Genomic DNA, 19,282 nt, shown 5'->3' on the forward strand with positions numbered 1-19,282 from the left:
AGACTTCGAATATGTGGGTTGCAGAGTTTGGAAACTAGACACCTTAGAGGAGATTTGATTGAGGTGTTTAAGGCTCTGAGAGGCATCAGTAAAATGAATGAGGATGAAATTTTCAAGAGTATAAATGATGCTAGAACTAGGGGACATAAATTCAAGTTACGGGGGGGGGGAATGTTTAGATTGGACTGCAGGAAGTTTTATTTTAGCCAACGAGTTATAAATTACTGGAATAAGTTGCCTACATGGGTGTAGTAGAGGCTGACAGTTTGGGGAAATTCAAAGGTCATCTGGATAGTACCTTCGGGTGAGGGAAGCACATAGGATGATAGGTTCAATTTCCTTTTCTTTTATTAATTATTATTATTTTTTTTTATCATTGTTTTATTCTGGGTTTTTTTTTTTGGCTGGTGCAGCATAAGCCATAGGCTTTCTTGCACCATGCGGCCATTACTAATACTAAAGCAAGCTTATACACAGCATCAGCCAAAAAAAAAATCCCTTCTCATCAACTTATTATTATTATTATTATTAGCTATATGGTGCAAGGAAGCCTGAGGCTTATGCTGCACCAGCAAAAAAAAAAATTCCCGAGCTACCCTAAGAGAGAGAGAGAGAGAAAAGTAGAAGGGAATCACCAAGAAAGAGAAGAATGATGATATCCAGCTCAGGACCCTGGGTGTGCCAAGCCCATACTCACCAGCTGTGAGCCCCTGGGGTTATAAAACCTGCTGTGAATGCACACCATACTGTAACGTATGTACTTTGTAGTGGTCTTTCATGCACAGAAGATGGACGAGAAGTTCCCCATATTTGGCAGTTTTGTGCATTAACAGCCCAATGAAGAGTGAAATGTGCCTCATCAGACCACAAGATCATTTTAGCCCATGTATTGTCAAGTTTCATACGAGCTAAAAATCGTAGAGCAAAGTCTCTTCGTTGTTGCTGATCACAAGACTTCAGTTCTTGCACTACATGAATCTTGTATGGGAACCAGTGTAAAATTATTCGAAGCACTTCACGTACAGTAGACCAAGGAAGGTTCAAGTCTCTTGACACACCTCTGGCAGGCACTACTGACTGGTAGTGTTTGGCATCCTGACCATTGCAACCACCACTTCATCCACTACCTCCGTTCTGATACATAGTCATCTGATCCCCTGCCTGGAATTACACCTAACTCCCTGGTCGCTTCAAATTTCTTTATTAGTTTTTGAAGTCCCACTGACAATGTCAAAGGTCCTTTACGCAAACCCTTAAGTTTCTGATATTCATGTAGTGCTGCATTAGTGTTACTATTATTCTGGTAGAACTGGTTTACTAAAAGAACATGTTTTTTTAAGAGCCATAATGGTTATTGATGATGGCATTGGTTTTTCTGCTTTTATTTAACAGGATGACATTTGTGTAAGCAGCATGTCTTGAAGTAAATGAGAACTTTTACATATTTGCAGCGCTGTTTTCTCCTGGGCAGAAATCTGAACTAATTTTTTTTTTTTTCTACAAATTGCTTCCCATACCCTTAAAATGACATACCCACGAATTTTCACAGCACTAACTCTAACCATTTTGACACTAGGGTCTCCTGAATAGGGAAACTTATTTTATAACCACCCGGTATATATATAGGTTTTTTTTTCCACAGAAAAGCTGAAATTCAGTATACGGTACACATCATGTTACGCTAAGTAACAAACAGAAGGTTGCGTGAAGGATGCGAACTGAGAAATATAACTGTAATTAGAAGGGAAAAAAATACATTTATTAGAGGGGTCATGTTTTTAATCGATTTTTGTTTAGTGAAAAAAATAGGTTTTTTCTGTGAAATAATAATAATACATACTTCTTTTAACAATAAAAACAAGAGAAATTAAATAATATAATTAAATATACATTTCCGTTGAGTGAATTTTTCTTACTAATTCTTCATTATTTGCCATTTATTCGTAAAATTCATCAAAGCAATTAGCAAAATTGCACTTAACTTGTAGTTCCGGGACTGTCCCGCATAATACGGGATGTCTGGTCACTTTATATAAACAGGTAGTAAATTCAATCTTATTGCATTTGTGATAATACCAATAACTGGAATTCTGTGGATTTTTAAGTTATGGTATTATGGTGAAATGAGTTCCCCTTCACTGAAATCTTCAATCATATAAAAAACATTAATAAATTTTCAGAAACTTCTCTTCATTCCTATTTATTTATTACAATGATGAAGGGAAAGTGACCAATGGAAAGTGCAAGTGCTGGCGGTGTTAGGAAACAAAACAAAAGTGATTTAGAAATGAAGATGAAAATGATTAAAAAGCAAGACAAAGTTTGTCATTTATTGCATGCGAATTAGGTCTCGCTGCTTCAACAGAGAATACTATTTTAAAGGACAGTGCGTGTATAAAAGAACACATCATGTGATGAACGCACTTAAGTTCAATGGTGACCGCAAAACAGCATTCAGGTGCTATATCGAAGACGGAACAGCTATTAATAATATGGGTGGAAAATTAGATTTAGAAGTGAGTGCCCCTGAGTGTAATGACCATTCAAGCAAAAGCAACAAGTATTTATGAAGATATTAAGGATAACTACAAACCCCAAGCCAAGTTCGTGGCAAGCAACGGGTGGTTTAATAGGTTTAAGTATCATGCTGGTTTCCACAACGTTAAAGAATGCGGTGAAGTTGCCACTACCAATTCTGCAGCTGCAGAGAAATTTTCTGATGTGTTGGAAAAAATTATTGATGAAGGTGGCTATTCAACGCAGCAAATTTTTAATGTTGATGAGACTGCTCTGTATTGGAAAAAAATTCTGGATCGAACATACATTGCCAAAGAGGAAAAGACAATGGCAGGTTTCAAGGCTTCAAAAGATAAAGTCACACTTTTGCTTGGGGCTAATGCAGCTGGAGATTACAGATTAAAACCACTGCTTGTGTACCATTCTGGAAATCCTTGTGCATTTAAGGGCATCAATAAAGCCACCCTATCCATGCATTTCTGATCGAACCAGACAGCATGGATAACAATATCTCTCTTTGAGGATTGATTTAAATGCTGCTTCATTCCCGAGGTTAAAAAATATTGTAAAGACAACAACGTTCCTTTCAAGATTTTGCTTCTATTAGATAATGCTTCTGGACATCCTACACATCTAGATGATTTCAATTCGAACGTGAGAGTCATATTTCTACCATCAAACATGACTTCACTCATTCAACCTATGGATCAGGGTGTTATTTCGAATTTAAAAGCATACTGTTTATGCACAACATTTGCTCAGGCATCGTATGCAGTAGATGGTGAGAAAAATTTTACGTTACAGGACTTTTTGGAAATATTACAATATTTACCACACCATCTTCAACATTAATAAGGCCTGGGCGGAAATTACTAAAAGTTGTTTAAATGGCACATGGAAGAAAATGTGAAAAAGACAAATCATATGAAGACGTTACAGACAAGATTGTAAAGGTTGCAGCACTACGTCAAAACTTATTGACTTGCAGGCAGCGATAGTGAAAGAAGAAAATGCTGATGAAGCTCAAGATGAACCGAATGAGAAGCTGAGATGTTTCATCAACAAAGAGATGGCAATGGCATTTCGCAAAATTGCATCGGCAATGACGAGGTTCAAGAAGATGGATCCTGACAGCAAACAATTCTTAAAAGTTAACGGGGGTGAATGATATATTTGCCTGCTACAAAGAAATCTATGACAAAAAGAAAAAAGCCACTGTCCAGTCATCCATTAATATGTTCTTTTGTAAGGTTCAGCGGCCGACCGCTTCTAAATCTCCACAGCCTTCAATCTTTGCAGCAGTGTACTTATCAGCTGAAGACGTCAATTCTGGCAACAATGCTTGAGAGGTAAAACTTACTGATGTTATGTCTGTCTCCTCTCTTTTCTTGTAATTTTATAATTTTGAAATTTTTTAAATTGCACGCTTTTGTAATTTTTCCTGCGCATGAGATAAAAAATTGAATAAATACAATAAATAATTCTTTACATGTTTGTTGAACATTTCTTTTTTGATTCAATCAATTCAGTGAGCACAGTTGCGAGTGCTGTACAAGCATTTAGGGAAATTCCAACTTATATAAAATCCAACTTATGTAGAGTTATGTGGAATGCAACCCTTATGTAAATTGGGGAGTGGCTGTACTAATATCAATATGAAATTTTCATGCAGTCAGTAGGGTATCTATCACCTGCATAATTAACCTTTCTCAAGACTTAACTTCTGTGCAATTTCTCAACTTCAGTATCATTATCTTTCTCTAATTTTGTATATTCTCTAATTCTAAATATTAATACAAACATTTTCACAGTCAGATAGAAGTTAGAACCTATATGCAACCAACATTGTGTTTCATATTACATGGGTTTAAAATTGAGTCATACATCAAACTAAATAGCCGCTATTCAGAGAAATCGTACAGTATCAAATTCGAATTGTTTTTTGTTTTGTTATTTGGTTTTTAGGAGCATTAGCAACTAAGGCCATATTGCTCCGGGAATATGCGGTGGTCATTCCCTGACCTTTCCGCATCCTCCGTATTTGGTGGCGACGGGCTCGAACCCCGGTCTAATCAAGAAGCATGTGCTACGTACTGCTGTCCTTCCCACCTGGCTACGGAGGCGCCCAAATTCAAATGAAATGGTTCAATGCTATTTGTACCAAATTTTTAATCAAATATCCTTGAAAAGGTTTGATTTTGGGATGTTTTAAATGTAATGTACAAATGTCGCTGAACTATTGGAAATTATCTGTATTGTCAGGCAACCTTAACAGACTGCAGTCAGAAATATGCAGAGTTCGGTAAGCCAAATGTGTGATCATCAGAATCTTTGCCCACAAAGGAAGGATGAAATTGTAATACATGAAATGTGGCAAGGTGTATCTATAAAATGTCAAAAAGATAGTCAAAAGATGCTCATATATGGCTTAAAGAGTTAAATTCTAAAAGATACAGTTGAAGATGAACTATGTTTTAGACAGCATGGCAACAAATGATTATATATAAAAGCTATTGTCATAAATTAACTTTTAGAGTGAATAGATGTGTGAAATGGGAATTTTTTTTTTTTTTTTTTGGATGATGGTGTATAAGCTTGCTTTTTTGCATAATGCAAATGCCTCTGCAAATGATAATGACAAACAGAAAACTGCATTTTACAGACATTTCTATTTCATTCTGTACAAATTCTTAATCTGAAAAATTGTACTGGCAACATATTGGCAAGATGCATGCCAAAGGAACTGAAATGATCAACAAAATGCTCTTGGTCTCAGTCACATTTGGTAAGTGTTAACAGTAACAGCACACAATTTCCATTCAGAAGGACTGTTTACAGCCCAAACTGCTGTGCAAGATGAGATATAAAATAAATGAAAGAGATGAAACAGTAGATTTTTGTAAGATGTGAAAAAGGTTGGCAATCCTGCCAATCCACAAAAAAATTTTGTATGTAATGTTCGACAGGTACTTATCTTCACATAGCCTGTATCTAAGGGAGCAATTATACAGAAAAATTCTGCACAAAATCTCTCCTCAGCCATTGTAACAATGTCCAAACCTGAATGTTCTGGCAACATGTCAATACACTATTTCACTTGAATTCAATGTTAGAGCCATGCAGCAAGCCATCATACAGGGACAACCAACTGACCTATTCACTCTCCCACAAGATTCTCTAACTTATCTCCCTCCTGCATATTTGCTTTTATAAGTTTGTTTGTTTGTTTTTTTTTTGATTTATTGGTGCAAGGATCACTTTTTATAAGAAATAAAGGAAGCCCTACCAACTAGATAGCTTGAAAGTCAATCATCAATGAATTTATAAAAAGTTTTCCACAGAAAATACATCACCTTAACTGACTTAATGAATCAATCCATCATTATGAACTGTAGATACAAAAGTAAGGAATTATTATTACTAAAATACTTCTACAGAAAGAGTACATAATTCAAAGCAAAAAAAGAATGTAATGAAAAGGTGAAAATGCATTTTGCATCCTCTTGCAATTGATTTCATAATAAAAATTGGTGATCACTATTTTCTGAATGTAATTCATATTTTAATATTTTATTATGTCTATTTAATTCTTCATGTGTGCTTTAGCATAAAATTTTTAATGTTAATTTCAAAATGATACCTTTTTTTTAACAACAAGGGCATTACGCAAATGTATTCCCAGCTGTCGAACATAAATAAACATATGTTGATAAGCAATAGTCTGGTCCAAAGAATAAAGCTCTACTAATGACCTTTTCATGAAATTAATCATTGGCCATGTTGATGGAGAAGTAAATTTGCAGTTCTTGACATATGTCATGTACATCACCTAAAACAGAAAAGAAGTTTACAGATTACCAGCATTGTTCAGAAACAGCCAATTTAAAGCAATTAAGTTTTATTGCTTGCATATATATTCAAAATGTAAATATTTCATTAATGAAATAAAACATAAGCACAAGTACATTAACATAAACCAGTAGACAATTTTTTTCATATTACACATCACTGCATACTGTATTATGTGCACATGTTTTAAAGAATATATATTTCATTTTTACTGAGTTATTTTTATTTGTTTTGAATTGTTGATAAAAAGGCTATTCCCATTGTTCTGAAGTTGGTGCAGAGTTGGGGGGGGGAGTCCCAGATCCACATTACAAATAACACTATAGATTCTATGCTCTTAAAGCAATTGATAACCTGCAATGCCGGAGTCAACACAGTCCTGCATGTTGGGGTTTCACTTGTGAATGCAGAAGCACGAGGATGGACAAAGCGATGCTCCACTTGATTAGTAGATGGCAGACACAAATCAACTGTGACTTCATGGATTTTGGACTTCATACAGGTATTCAAACATGGATTTTTTGTTCCTGATGGCATTTACACATGAATGAAAGCAAGATTAGAGAGGTAAGCACATTTATAATATTTATTTTAGCAGTTTTTTTTCAACTTTTGAGCACGTTACGCACTGATCAATACGACAATTGGTGGCGATTGTATTGGCACTGATCTTGGATTTTTAATCATTCAAAATTTGAGAAATACTAACTATTTTGATATTAATTATTGCTCTAGAGATGTATTTATTAGTAGAGAATCAGCATATAAGTTTGGACTAGACTTATTTTCGAAATTTCTGCCATGTTTCTTTGTCTTGACCCAAAAGCGGCCCTATTTCTAGCTCCCCCGAACAAAAATCGCTCATGACTTTGGCATTAATAGGCCAAATTCAATGAATGATATATCACTGGATTTGTCACAATGAACAGAACAACAATATTACAATGAAAACATGTTGTTCTGAAGTTGTTATAACAAGCTGTATTTTATGGACTGTGTAACCAACTTCTTTTAATGCTCTCCAGAGTGTAAAAATGGCTTCTTGTGCCTGCTGTCTGGTAACAGGAATTCATTACAATTATTCTTTCTCTTCTTGAACCTGTGAATAACTTTCTTGAATTGACTCAACAATGCCTTGATCAGTTAAGGTTACACTAGCTTGCAGGTCCTTGTCAATATCTACCATATCAGTGAATCCCTGTTCAGTCATCTCATCAGGTAATGTCACTAAATCCAACTCTGGAAACTCTTCTTCATCTTTGCAGCATGATCTAAGTTTCCCGAAACAACATTTAATGCAATTTTCAATTACCTTGTTCAAGGCATTCATCATTACATGAAGGTGCCTACAATTAATATTTTTTGGCAATTTCTGATGAATTTTTTAAGATTATTAACTACAGGCTAAGATTATTCACCTTATAAAATATGCACATTGTCATAAAGAATTTCATAATTCCTTAATTAAGTGGTTCAATCAGTAATGTGGTATTTCAAGATAAAAAAAAATTAATTAATTCTATGTTCTGCAAGTTTAAGTCTGGATGAGCTGTGTAACTGTCTAATAGCAATGCAATTTTCTTCCTTCTCATTACTAAGTGACTAACCCAGTTGCACCCAAAAGTTTTTGATATAGCTGAAAATGTGGGGAAATGCACTGAATTTTTAATGCCCTTAGTAGGATTAGTTTTCATCTTTATAAAACTGATTCAAATATCCTAACATTAAATTTTAATAAGTATAACATACATCAGTTATCACTGGTAGTATCAATAAATGAGATATAATTGGCTGCTTGAGATGAGAAACAGTTGCCTGATTTGTGTACGGTTGTCACAGACTAGATGTGAGAAACTACAGATGTTGTTTTGGTTTTTTTTTAGGAGCATTAGCAACTAAGGCCATATTGCTCCGAGGATATGCGGTGGTCATTCCTTGACCTTTCCGCATCCTCCGTATTTGGTGGTCATGGGCTCGAACCCCGGTCTAATCAAGAAGCGTGTGCTACACACTTCCGCTCCTGCCCACCTGGCTACGGAGGCTTTGTTATTTATTTGTTATTTGGTTTTTAGGAGCATTAGCAACTAAGGCCATATTGCTCGAGAATATGCGGTGGTCATTCCCTGACCTTTCCGCATTCTCCGTATTTGGTGGTGACGGGCTCGAACCCCGGTCTAATCAAGAAGAGTGTATTATGCACTGCTGCTGCTCCTCCTTCCCACCTGGCTACGGAGGCGCGGCTACGGAGGCACCTAGAAACTACAGAAGACTACTTGTTTGGTAATCAGCTTTGGCAGTCTCTAACAGGACTTGAACCCAGACCTCTCCAAACAATTAACAAGTAGCAAAGCCACTAGTGTCATAGAGGACACTGTAGGTGCAAAGCCACTGCACCTCTAATACATTGATATAAGAAGCAGTCATGAATGATCAAATGATCACTCTTTCTCAGGAGACAGCAGCAACATGGAAGACTGGAAAATTGTAAAGAGGTGATAGAAATATAATTTTTAACACTACCAGCCAATAAAATTTGCTGTTAGTTTTACAATCAGGGCCCAATTTAACAGTTGGGTTCCAGCACCTCTAATGATACTGGTCTGCTTCAGACTGAATGAAAGGCTGACTGCAGTCCTGGGGAAACTCATGTGGGCACTGCAAGATTAAATCCCACACTGGCATATTGCAAGATTAAGGCCATATGCTGCTAAAAAAAATTCACGGGCCAATTTAACCATTGTATCACTTTTTCTGCTACAATAAAATATTTATAAGGAAGTTGTAAACTCCTCTGACTGTGGTGGCTGTACAAAATATAAACAGAAATAGAGAAAAACAAAAAGGATAAGGGTTATTGCATTACTATTATTATATAATATCGGTGTGTAGATACACCATAGACAACTCTTAAGAAATTACAAAGTAGTTGTTGTGGGCATCATTTGCTCTTTCTCATATTGTGCTCTGCCTTCACGATGAATTGCCATGATATTGCACTACCTCGAATAAGTAACGCTTCACTAATAGAGAAAACTATTGTTACTTATTCTCAGCGAGTACCACCACCCAGACATGTTTCAAGGCTATTGGCCTATCATCAGTGGGTGGGCAGGTACCCTGGTATTGCAGACATGACAACCCAGTTGTGAAGATAATCGCACAATATGAGAGATGCCAAAAGGTGTATATGACAATATTTAAAATAACTAAATGCACAAGGCATAATACATTAAGAGAAAGAGCAAATGATGCCTACAACAACTACTTTGTAGTTTCTTAAGAGTTGTCTATGGTGTATCTACACACCGATATTATATAGAAATTAAACTCTCAATGTATTATGCCTTGTGCATTTAGTTATTTTAAATATTGTCATATACACCTTTTGGCATCTCTCATATTGTGTGATTATCTTTACAACTGGGTCGTCGTGTCTGCAATACCAGGGTACCTGCCCACCCACTGATGATAGGCCAATAGCCTTGAAACATGTCTGGGTGGTAGTACTCACTGAGAATAAGTAACAATAGTCTTCTCTATTAGTGAAGTGTTACTTATTCGAGGTAGTGCAATATCATGGCAACACGTCGTGAAGGCAGAACACAATATGAGAAAGAGCAAGTGATGCCTACAACAACTACTTTGTAGTTTCTTAAGAGTTGTCTATGGTGTATCTACACACCGATATTATATAGAAATTAAACTCAATGTATTATGCCTTGTGCATTTAGTTATTTTAAATATTACTATTACTATATATGTTGTATAGTAATAGTAATATTTACTATGAATTACCAGATATTATTCCTAAAGTGACTGTAAATTACTGATGTATGTGTAAGAAAAATAAAATATTGAGTACAGTGTTGAATGAACACCAAATAAACAATAGCCCAATACTGTGATGAAGAAATCAAAAAAATATGAAGTAGAAGTAGAAGGGAATCAATCACCAAGGAAGAGAAGAATGATGATATCCGGCTCAGGACCCTGGGTGTGCCAAGCCCATACTCACCAGATGTGAGCCCCTGGGGTTATATATAAGCAAAAATATTTACCTTTAAGGTGTCTTCTAGATAAGTGGATGTTTGAGCAATACGGAAAATACACAGAAATGCTAATATACGGACAGTCTCTTCACTGGTGCTCCAGAATGCAACCATTTTCTACTCAAATAAAATTGTAACTTAAATTAATTATAACTTAATTTTTCAATTACAAATGATATAAACATCAATGTAAAGTTTATACATAAAGACCTGAATATAAAATAAAACTTAAGGTGTTAACATTCAGATACAATAACTTACATGTATTAGTTTTTACATCATTAATGCGAAAAGTTATCTTAAAACACCCTGTACAGCCAGGCCTCGCATAATGCGAGTTCGATTAACACATTTTTCAGTTACTGCTATTTGAAAAAATTATACCACTTTTCACTTTACCCGATGCAAATTTCCGGTTAACACGATCTTTTTTTTTTTTTTTTTTTATGTGATAGCTGAAAAAGATTTGAATCACGCATTAAGCTTACCGCAAGCCAGACGGGCAATAAACAAATGTTTGCCTGCTGCCTGCCTCAGTGAGTTCCATCAATCATCGGAAGAAGACGTGTTACTTGTTTGTCTCCCGCTAATAAAGTCAATGCAGACTTGCATTTAAAGATTCAAATTTTTAAATGAGCCAGATGAAAATGTTACCACGAAGGAGATAACGGTAAAAGAACTAGATGAAATCTTTCGTATCGCAGAGAACCTCAAACAAGAGGTTTGAGGTCCTCTGCGATATTTATTTCGCCAGGGCCCAGAGAAGATTGTTGTCGGCTATCGGAAATTGATTGATGAAAAGAGAAAGTCAACACTGTTCAAATATTTACGCAACAGTCATTTCTTCATTGTGTATTTTATGTCAGAGGTTCCCAAACTTTCTCGGTTCACGGTGCCCTTAGTGTCTCAGTAATTTTTTCACGGCGCACCTAGACCAAAAGAAATACCTAACAGTTCCGTTTATTAAGTAGTTAAGTCCAAACAACTTAATAAGAAATGGTGAAACTGTGAACTACCTCAAGCTAATAGTTCGCACGGTGTCCAACAGATGTCGAGTATTGCCGTGTTTCCCTCGAAAATTTAAAATATTCCGAGGCACACAGTTTGGGAACTGCTGTTTTATGCAATAAACATTTAATTCCATAATTATTTTCATTATCTTTTACATTGTATACAGTTAAAAAGTTATTTAAAAGGTATTTTTAAAATTCTTTATGGACATTCCAGAGTTAGTTAGTTAGTTAGTTATTTGGTTTTTAGGAGCATTAGCAACTAAGGCCATATTGCTCCGGATATGCGGTGGTCATTCCCTGACCTTTCCGCATCATCCATATTTGGTGGTGACGGGCTCGAACCCCGGTCTAATCAAGAAGCGTGTGCTACGCACTGCTGCTCCTTCCCACCTGGCGGACATTCCAGAAGGTCAAGGACCAATTATAATTTTTCCTATTGATTATTATATTCGATTAATGCATTTCCATTTTGTGCAATGCACTCGCGGAATGAATTAATCGAGGCCAGCCTGTATTTTTTTTTTTTTTTTTTTTTTGTGCTTAACTATTCATCTTATTCAAAACTGATATCATAATGCAAGAAAAATTACTCACCTTTAGCAAAATACGATACAACTTTACAAAAATGAGATAGAAAGGTATAAGTTGAAGGATGTGTTTCAACAGTACTGTAATAACAGTAGGTTCTGCAACAACACTTATTAACTGCAAATAGAAAAATAAAAGTAAACTGTGAAGTTATTTTGCATCTAGTATCATGCAAAATTCTGTATTAGGTTAACAATGTAGGAAATAACACAAAATAGATAAAGTGATACTTACAATATTTTGTTATTAGGTCTCTATTTATTGCATACTGATGAAGTACAGAATATGTTAACATTTTAAGCAACTTTAATTCAGTTTTATCTTGTGTTATGTTATTGATAACTTTTAGAATGGCAAAAAGGCAGTGACTGCTGGTTGGTTCCTGCTCTCAATGGTTATATCAAAATGCTGCTTGTTAATTATTATTCATTAGGGAAAGTACTAATGGTTGAAATCACTTTAGGGGTAAATTTTAATTTTACTTATTTCAGATATATATATATATTAAACTGAAATATACATATGTGTACACACACACACACACACACACACACACACACACACACACACACACACACACACACACACACACACACACACACACACACAAGAAATCAAAAAAATATCAAAAAAATCAAAATGCTAAATAATTTTATGCACTGCTGTTGTTGATTTAGATGTTCATTTTGTTTCTCTTTATTTCTTGAGTTGCTGAACAGAAAATGTGGTTCTGAATTCCAAGCAATTACACAATTTGTTTTCCATACAGGTTTAGTTACAAGGGCTTTATTTGCATTCTTAAGGATTTGTGATAACTCTGACTGACTGAGTAAGGAAACCTTTATATTCTAAGACCTAGAGATGGCTTTCTCTTAAGAATATATGTGTACAGTATATCCTATCTAAGATCTAGTTAAAGTGAGTTTTTTTTTTTTTTTTGTTCTAATCATTTAATCCCTTAAATATCTTAAGGATTCAATGTATTGGAACAATCATTACTATGTTTTCCAAGCAGTGGGAGGCTATTTTTGATTTGTTTACTTTGCCATATTAAATATCTTTTCAATATTCCCCTAAGCATTCTTTGATAAATTGTTTCATTTAGTCTATATATAATTTTTTTTTCATTGGCATTTTAATACACGTATATATATATATATATATATATATATAATTATGAATAAAAATTAAAATTAAGTAAAGAAAGAAAAAATGAAATATCAATAATATGAATTATGGATCAGGGACACTGCAAGAGCAAAGGTACCCTACAACCATAATGTATATATAGAAAATTATTTTAATGTTATGTGCAAATCTTTAATTTAACTTATGCTAATAATGAAAATACCGTGTACCCTGGGAGCGATGTATGTTGAATAAAGGGGGGAAGAACGGAAAAGAGTAACGTTATAAACAAAGTGCGAATTTTGAAAAATGCAAAATTTGAAAAGAACGAAAATAGAAATAGCAGATTTTTGAAAAGAACGACCAAAGTAGAAATAGCATTGCAGTATCTTTCATAATTTCTGTGTCTTCTTCAGAGGTCATCCACCTAAATTATGAAAAAGAACAGCAATACTCTTACTTCTGTTTCTGACATGTTCTGTATGTCAAAAAACACGTGTACGCAGACACGTTGTAAAAAATAATTTAGAATATAAATTTTGAAAAAATAAAATACAAGTTAAGCAAAAATATTATGCCAAAGTATAACATACAGAACATGGATCTGTACAGAACATACAGAACATCCATGTTCTGTATGTTATACTTTGGCATAATATTTTTGCTTAACTTGTATTTTATTTTTTCAAAATTTATATTCTAAATTATTTTTTACAACGTGTCTGCGTACACGTGTTTTTTGACATACAGAACATGTCAGAAACAGAAGTAAGAGTATTGCTGTTCTTTTTCATAATTTAGGTGGATGACCTCTGAAGAAGACACAGAAATTATGAAAGATACTGCAATGCTATTTCTACTTTGGTCGTTCTTTTCAAAAATCTGCTATTTCTATTTTCGTTCTTTTCAAATTTTGCATTTTTCAAAATTCGCACTTTGTTTATAACGTTACTCTTTTCCGTTCTTCCCCCCTTTATTCAACATACATCGCTCCCAGGGTACAAGGTATTTTCATTATTAGCATAAGTTAAATTAAAGATTTGCACATAACATTAAAATAATTTTCTATATATATATATATATATATATATATATATATATATATATATGTACACACTATCATTGAATTATATTAAAATAAGTTAATAATAATAAAGTGAAAATAAATAATTAAATAATTAAGCATTCATTAGAGGCAGCAACAGGCAATTCCTCCATATGAAGCTGAAATACATCCAATATTTTAAATTAAATAAAATAAGACATAAGCCAGTAGTATGGCAAAACTGTAGAGCGAAAATTAACATAAAAATAACCAAAATAAACAAACAAACGAAAAACAAGAATAGACATAAATAGTAGCCCAGAAACCCTTGTAAACAAACTTTAAATCCAATTAACAAAAACTATACAAAATTTAGGATAATGCCAATTACTTATTAATTTAGTGGTCCCCCCCCCCCGAGAGGTACCAGTTCCGAAAAACGTGAAATATCACCAAAAGAGGGTTAAAGGAACTACCAAACGATAACAAAATCAAAACAAATTAAAATAAAATAGACTGACCATCATGCCCCACGAGGCCAATAATGGTCATGGAATCGCTGCATTTCAATCGCTATACAAATCGTCGCAATGGTGAAAATGCAGCGATTCCATGACCATTATTGGCCTCGTGGTCCTCTGTCGATATGGGGCATGATGGTCAGTCTATTTTATTTTAATTTAATTTGATTTTGTTATCGTTTGGTAGTTCCTTTAACTCTCTTTTGGTGATATTTCACATTTTTCGGAACTGGTACCTCTCGGGGGGGGGGGGGGGGTACCGCTAAATTAATAAGTAATTGGCATTATCCTAAATTTTGTATAGTTTTTGTTAATTGGATTTAAAGTTTGAAATTATACAAGGGTTTCTGGGCTACTATTTATGTCTATTCTTGTTTTTCGTTCATTTGTTTATTTGGGTTATTTTTATGTCAATTTTCGCTCTACAGTTTTGCCATGCTACTGGCTTATGTTTTATTTAATTTAATTTAAAATATTGGATATATATATATATATATATATATATACAGTAAAAGTCCAAAAATCCAGACCACCCGAGAACTCACAAACTTTTTAAATTTAGCGGACTTTTGTGTATGCACACACATCTGTGGGTGCCACAGATGCCCAGCGACAACAAGCGAGCTCACAGTCACAATTTTGAAACGAGCAATCAAACTGTGGCAATGCTATAATTTAGCATACGTATTTACAAGTCCATAATAATGGCTCCTAAAATAGATAAACTTCATGGTGTGAAGAGAAAGAAGAACACATTGAAATTGAGTGACAAACTTGAAATAATTAAGAAACTAGAAGTGTTGTGAGCACTACTGTTTTAATGGAAACGTACAACATCGGAAAGTCTACAATTTACGATATAAAAAAGGCAAAGAATAAAATTCTAGAATTCACAGCCTCGTCTGAGCCTTACAATAAAATTGCTGAGAAAAAAAGTTTACATCAGCCAAAATTAGAGAATCTTGATAAACCGTTGTACGAATGGTTTTTGCTAAAATGATCAGAAGGTATGGCGATTTCTGGGCCGATGCTTATTGCCAAAGCAAGGTCTTTTAAGGAGCAAGTGAACATTGAATCAGAGTGCACATTTAGTGATTGATGGTTTAGGAATTTCAAGACTTGCCATGGTATTAAACAGTTAGATATTACTGGAGAAAGACAGTCGGCTGATACACAAGTAGCAACAGAATATAGAGCAACATTTGAAAAAATTGTATCTGACTATAACCTTACAGCCAATCAAATTTATAATGCTGATGAAACAGTGGTTTACTGGAAGTGTTTGCCCAAAAAAACTTTGGCTGGAAACCAAGAACGAAATGCAACAGGGTTTAAGCTTAATAAGGAAAGCGTAACCGTTTTTATGTGTGCTAATGCTTCAGGTCAGCATAAAATTAAGCTTTTGGTGATTGGTAAATTTCAGTACCCACAGGCCTTTAAAGAAATTGTGCACTAACCTGCGACCTATAAAGCCCAAAAGAATGCTTGGATGGACAAAGATATATTTTGTGATTTTGATCAATCAATTCGTCAGAACTTGAGAAAATTGGGACAGCCTGCAAATACAAAGTGCCTGCTACTTCTTGACAACTGTGGGGCCCACCTGCATAAATCTAAATTAGTGTCTGATTGCGGAAATATTTTTGCATGTTACTTGCCACCAAACGTAACAACATTAATTCAACCCATGGATCAAGGAGTCATTACGAACATTAAATGTCACTATAAAAATGATTTTACGATGAAAATAATGCATAAGAATGTCGACCCTTCAGAATTTCAAAACAGTTTTACAATCAAAGATTCAACGTTTTCACTTGCGACTGCATGAAATGCAGCCAAGCCTGTAACTCTTTTAAGAGCGTGGTGAACGTTATGGCCAAACGTGATGTTTGCAGATCTATAATCTGATCGAAATGAAGATTTTGAAGGATTTCACATAAAGCTGAAGGCATCTGAAGTGAAAGAACTGATGGAAACTGTTAAATTATGTATGGAAGACAACCCTACACACAAACTTAATGCTGATGACATAGAAGAGTGGATATGCATTGAAGATGACGTTGAAGTTGCAGCGACTTTCACTGATCAAGAAATTATTCAAAACATTATAACACCTGATAACATAGAAGAGAATTATTCAGAAGAATCTGGTGAAGAAAATGACAAAATTGAAGAAGAAAAGATATCTTGGGCTACTGCAGAAAAGTCCATTGAAACAGTTATTAAATTTATGCAACAGAACCATAGCTATTATGCACCATGTGCATGCGCACATGGTGCATAATAATTTTATCACAAAGGAATTACAAAGTCGCAAACAAGATGATATACAAAAGTATTTAAAGAAAGCAATAGAAGCATCAAGCAGTGCAGCAGATAGAGCAGAAACTGCAAGTGTTCCATTCACAAGCAGTACAACAGATGCAACAGAAATCGCGGAAAAGAACAAATAAATATTAGTTTGTTTTTCGAACTTTGTATTTGATATGAAAATGTTTCGTTAATAAATGTTTTGTTAATAAACAAATAATTAATATATATAAAATATGTATCTTCTGCTTTCATTTATATACTGCATTATTCTTTTACAATGTTCATTTTTAAACACGATTTCGAGCATTACACGCTTTTTTTTTTGTGGTGAAAATTTTTATGATTACATCTTTGTCAGATGTTGACTTTATTTTTCTTTAAAACTGCTCGTTTTGATAAATGAAACATGCTTTATTTGCTAATGAATAAAATGGCAAAATGTACTCAGTCATCTCTTTCTTATTCCATCTTAAATTTGAATTTTAAAAGTACTGCCCAAGAATTCAGATCGACCCAGACCCCAGGCAGTCCGGATTTTTGGACTTTTACTGTGTGTGTGAATATATATATATATATATAGCCAATATTTTAAAATAAAATAAAACATAAGCCAGTAGTAGGGCAAAAACTGTAGAGTATTAACATAAAAATAACCCAAAATAAAACGAACGAACGGGAAAGTAAAGGTAAGACAAACAGTAGCCGAAAAACCCTATATAATTTAGCACTTTAAATCCAATTAATAAAACCAATATAAAATTTAAAATAATGCCAATTACCTGTTCTATAATTTATTTTTCACTGCATAAGGACCACCGCCGTGCAAATCTTCTGCATTGGTGGATCGATCGAGGGAGGAATGGGTCGTTTGGTTCTTCGATCTTTTCGCCTTTGCGACAATTTGTATAGCGATTGAAATGCAGCGATTCCATGACCATTATTGGCCTCGTGGTCCTCAGTCGATATGGGGCATAATGGTCAGTCTATTATTTTGATTTTGTTATCTTTTAGTAGTTCCATTAACCCTTTTTGGTGATATTTCACGTCTTTCGGAACTGGTACCTTTCTGGGGGGTTACCACTAAATTATTATGTAATTGGCATTATTTTAAATTTTATATCGGTTTTATTAATTGGATTTAAAGTGCTAAATTATTTTCGTCTACTGTTTGTCTTACCTTTACTTTCCCTTTCCCGTTCGTTCGTTTTATTTTGGGTTATTTTTATGTTAATTTTCACTCTACAGTTTTTGCCATACTACTGGCTTATGTTTTATTTTATTTTAAAATATTGGATATATCTTGGCTTCATATGGAGGATGTGCATGTTGCTGCCTCTAATGAAAGCTCAATATTTATTTATTTATTTATTTTATTATATTTTAACTTTTGTCATTATTTAAATATAAGTTAATGGTAGTAATGGGTTGATATGCTAATTAAGCAGCGCCTGTGCCGCCATCTATTTTCTATTTTCTTTTATATAAGCTGGTTCAGCTTACATTATGTCAGGGGTGTGGCTCTGCTTTAGAGTGCTGTCTGTTCTATAATTTATTTTTTGCTGCATAAGGACCACCGCCGCCGTGCAAATCCTCTGCATTGGTAGATCGATCGAGGGAGGAATGGGTGGTTTGGTTCTTCGATCTTTTCGCCTTTGCGACGATTTGTATAGCGATTGAAATGCAGCAATTCCATGACCATTATTGGCCTCGTGGTCCTCAGTCGATATAGGGCATAATGGTCAGTCTATTATTTTGATTTTGTTATCTTTTAGTAGTTCCATTAACCCTTTTTGGTGATATTTCACGTCTTTCGGAACTGGTACCTTTCTGGGGGGGGGGTACCACTAAATTATTATGTAATTGGCATTATTTTAAATTTTATATCGGTTTTATTAATAGGATTTAAAGTGCTAAATTATTTTCGGCTACTGTTTGTCTTACCTTTACTTTCCCTTTCCTGTTCTTTCGTTTTATTTTGGGTTATTTTTATGTTAATTTTCACTCTACAGTTTTTGCCATACTACTGGCTTATGTTTTATTTTATTTTAAAATATGGGATATATCTTGGCTTCATATGGAGGATGTGCATGTTGCTACCTCTAATGAAGCTCAATATTTATTTATTTATTTTATTATATTTTAACTTTTGTCATTATTTAAAAAATATATATATATATATATATAATAGGAACAATTTATAAATATCTTATGCAATATAATCCGGATTGGATTAATGCCATCTATATTAGATAGAAC

The 19,282-nt window shown here is 34.2% G+C and overlaps 1 protein-coding gene across 1 annotated transcript in view; it reads right to left on the minus strand.

The window, feature by feature from the left end:
* Positions 1–19,282, minus strand: part of Noc2 (Nucleolar complex protein 2) — a 113,553-nt gene that overhangs the window by 36,938 nt on the left and 57,333 nt on the right. The window contains exons 7-9 of the mRNA XM_090387238.1: positions 12,023–12,133; positions 10,425–10,532; positions 6,158–6,346 (exon numbers count right to left, since the gene is read on the minus strand). Coding sequence (XP_090243364.1) covers positions 6,158–6,346; positions 10,425–10,532; positions 12,023–12,133 — 408 coding nt within the window. The remainder of the gene's footprint in view (positions 1–6,157; positions 6,347–10,424; positions 10,533–12,022; positions 12,134–19,282) is intronic.

This window comes from Mastigoproctus giganteus, chromosome 13, assembly GCF_048544385.1.
Source record: "Mastigoproctus giganteus isolate SK-2022 chromosome 13, ASM4854438v1, whole genome shotgun sequence".
NCBI classification, from domain to species: Eukaryota; Metazoa; Arthropoda; class Arachnida; order Uropygi; family Thelyphonidae; genus Mastigoproctus; species Mastigoproctus giganteus.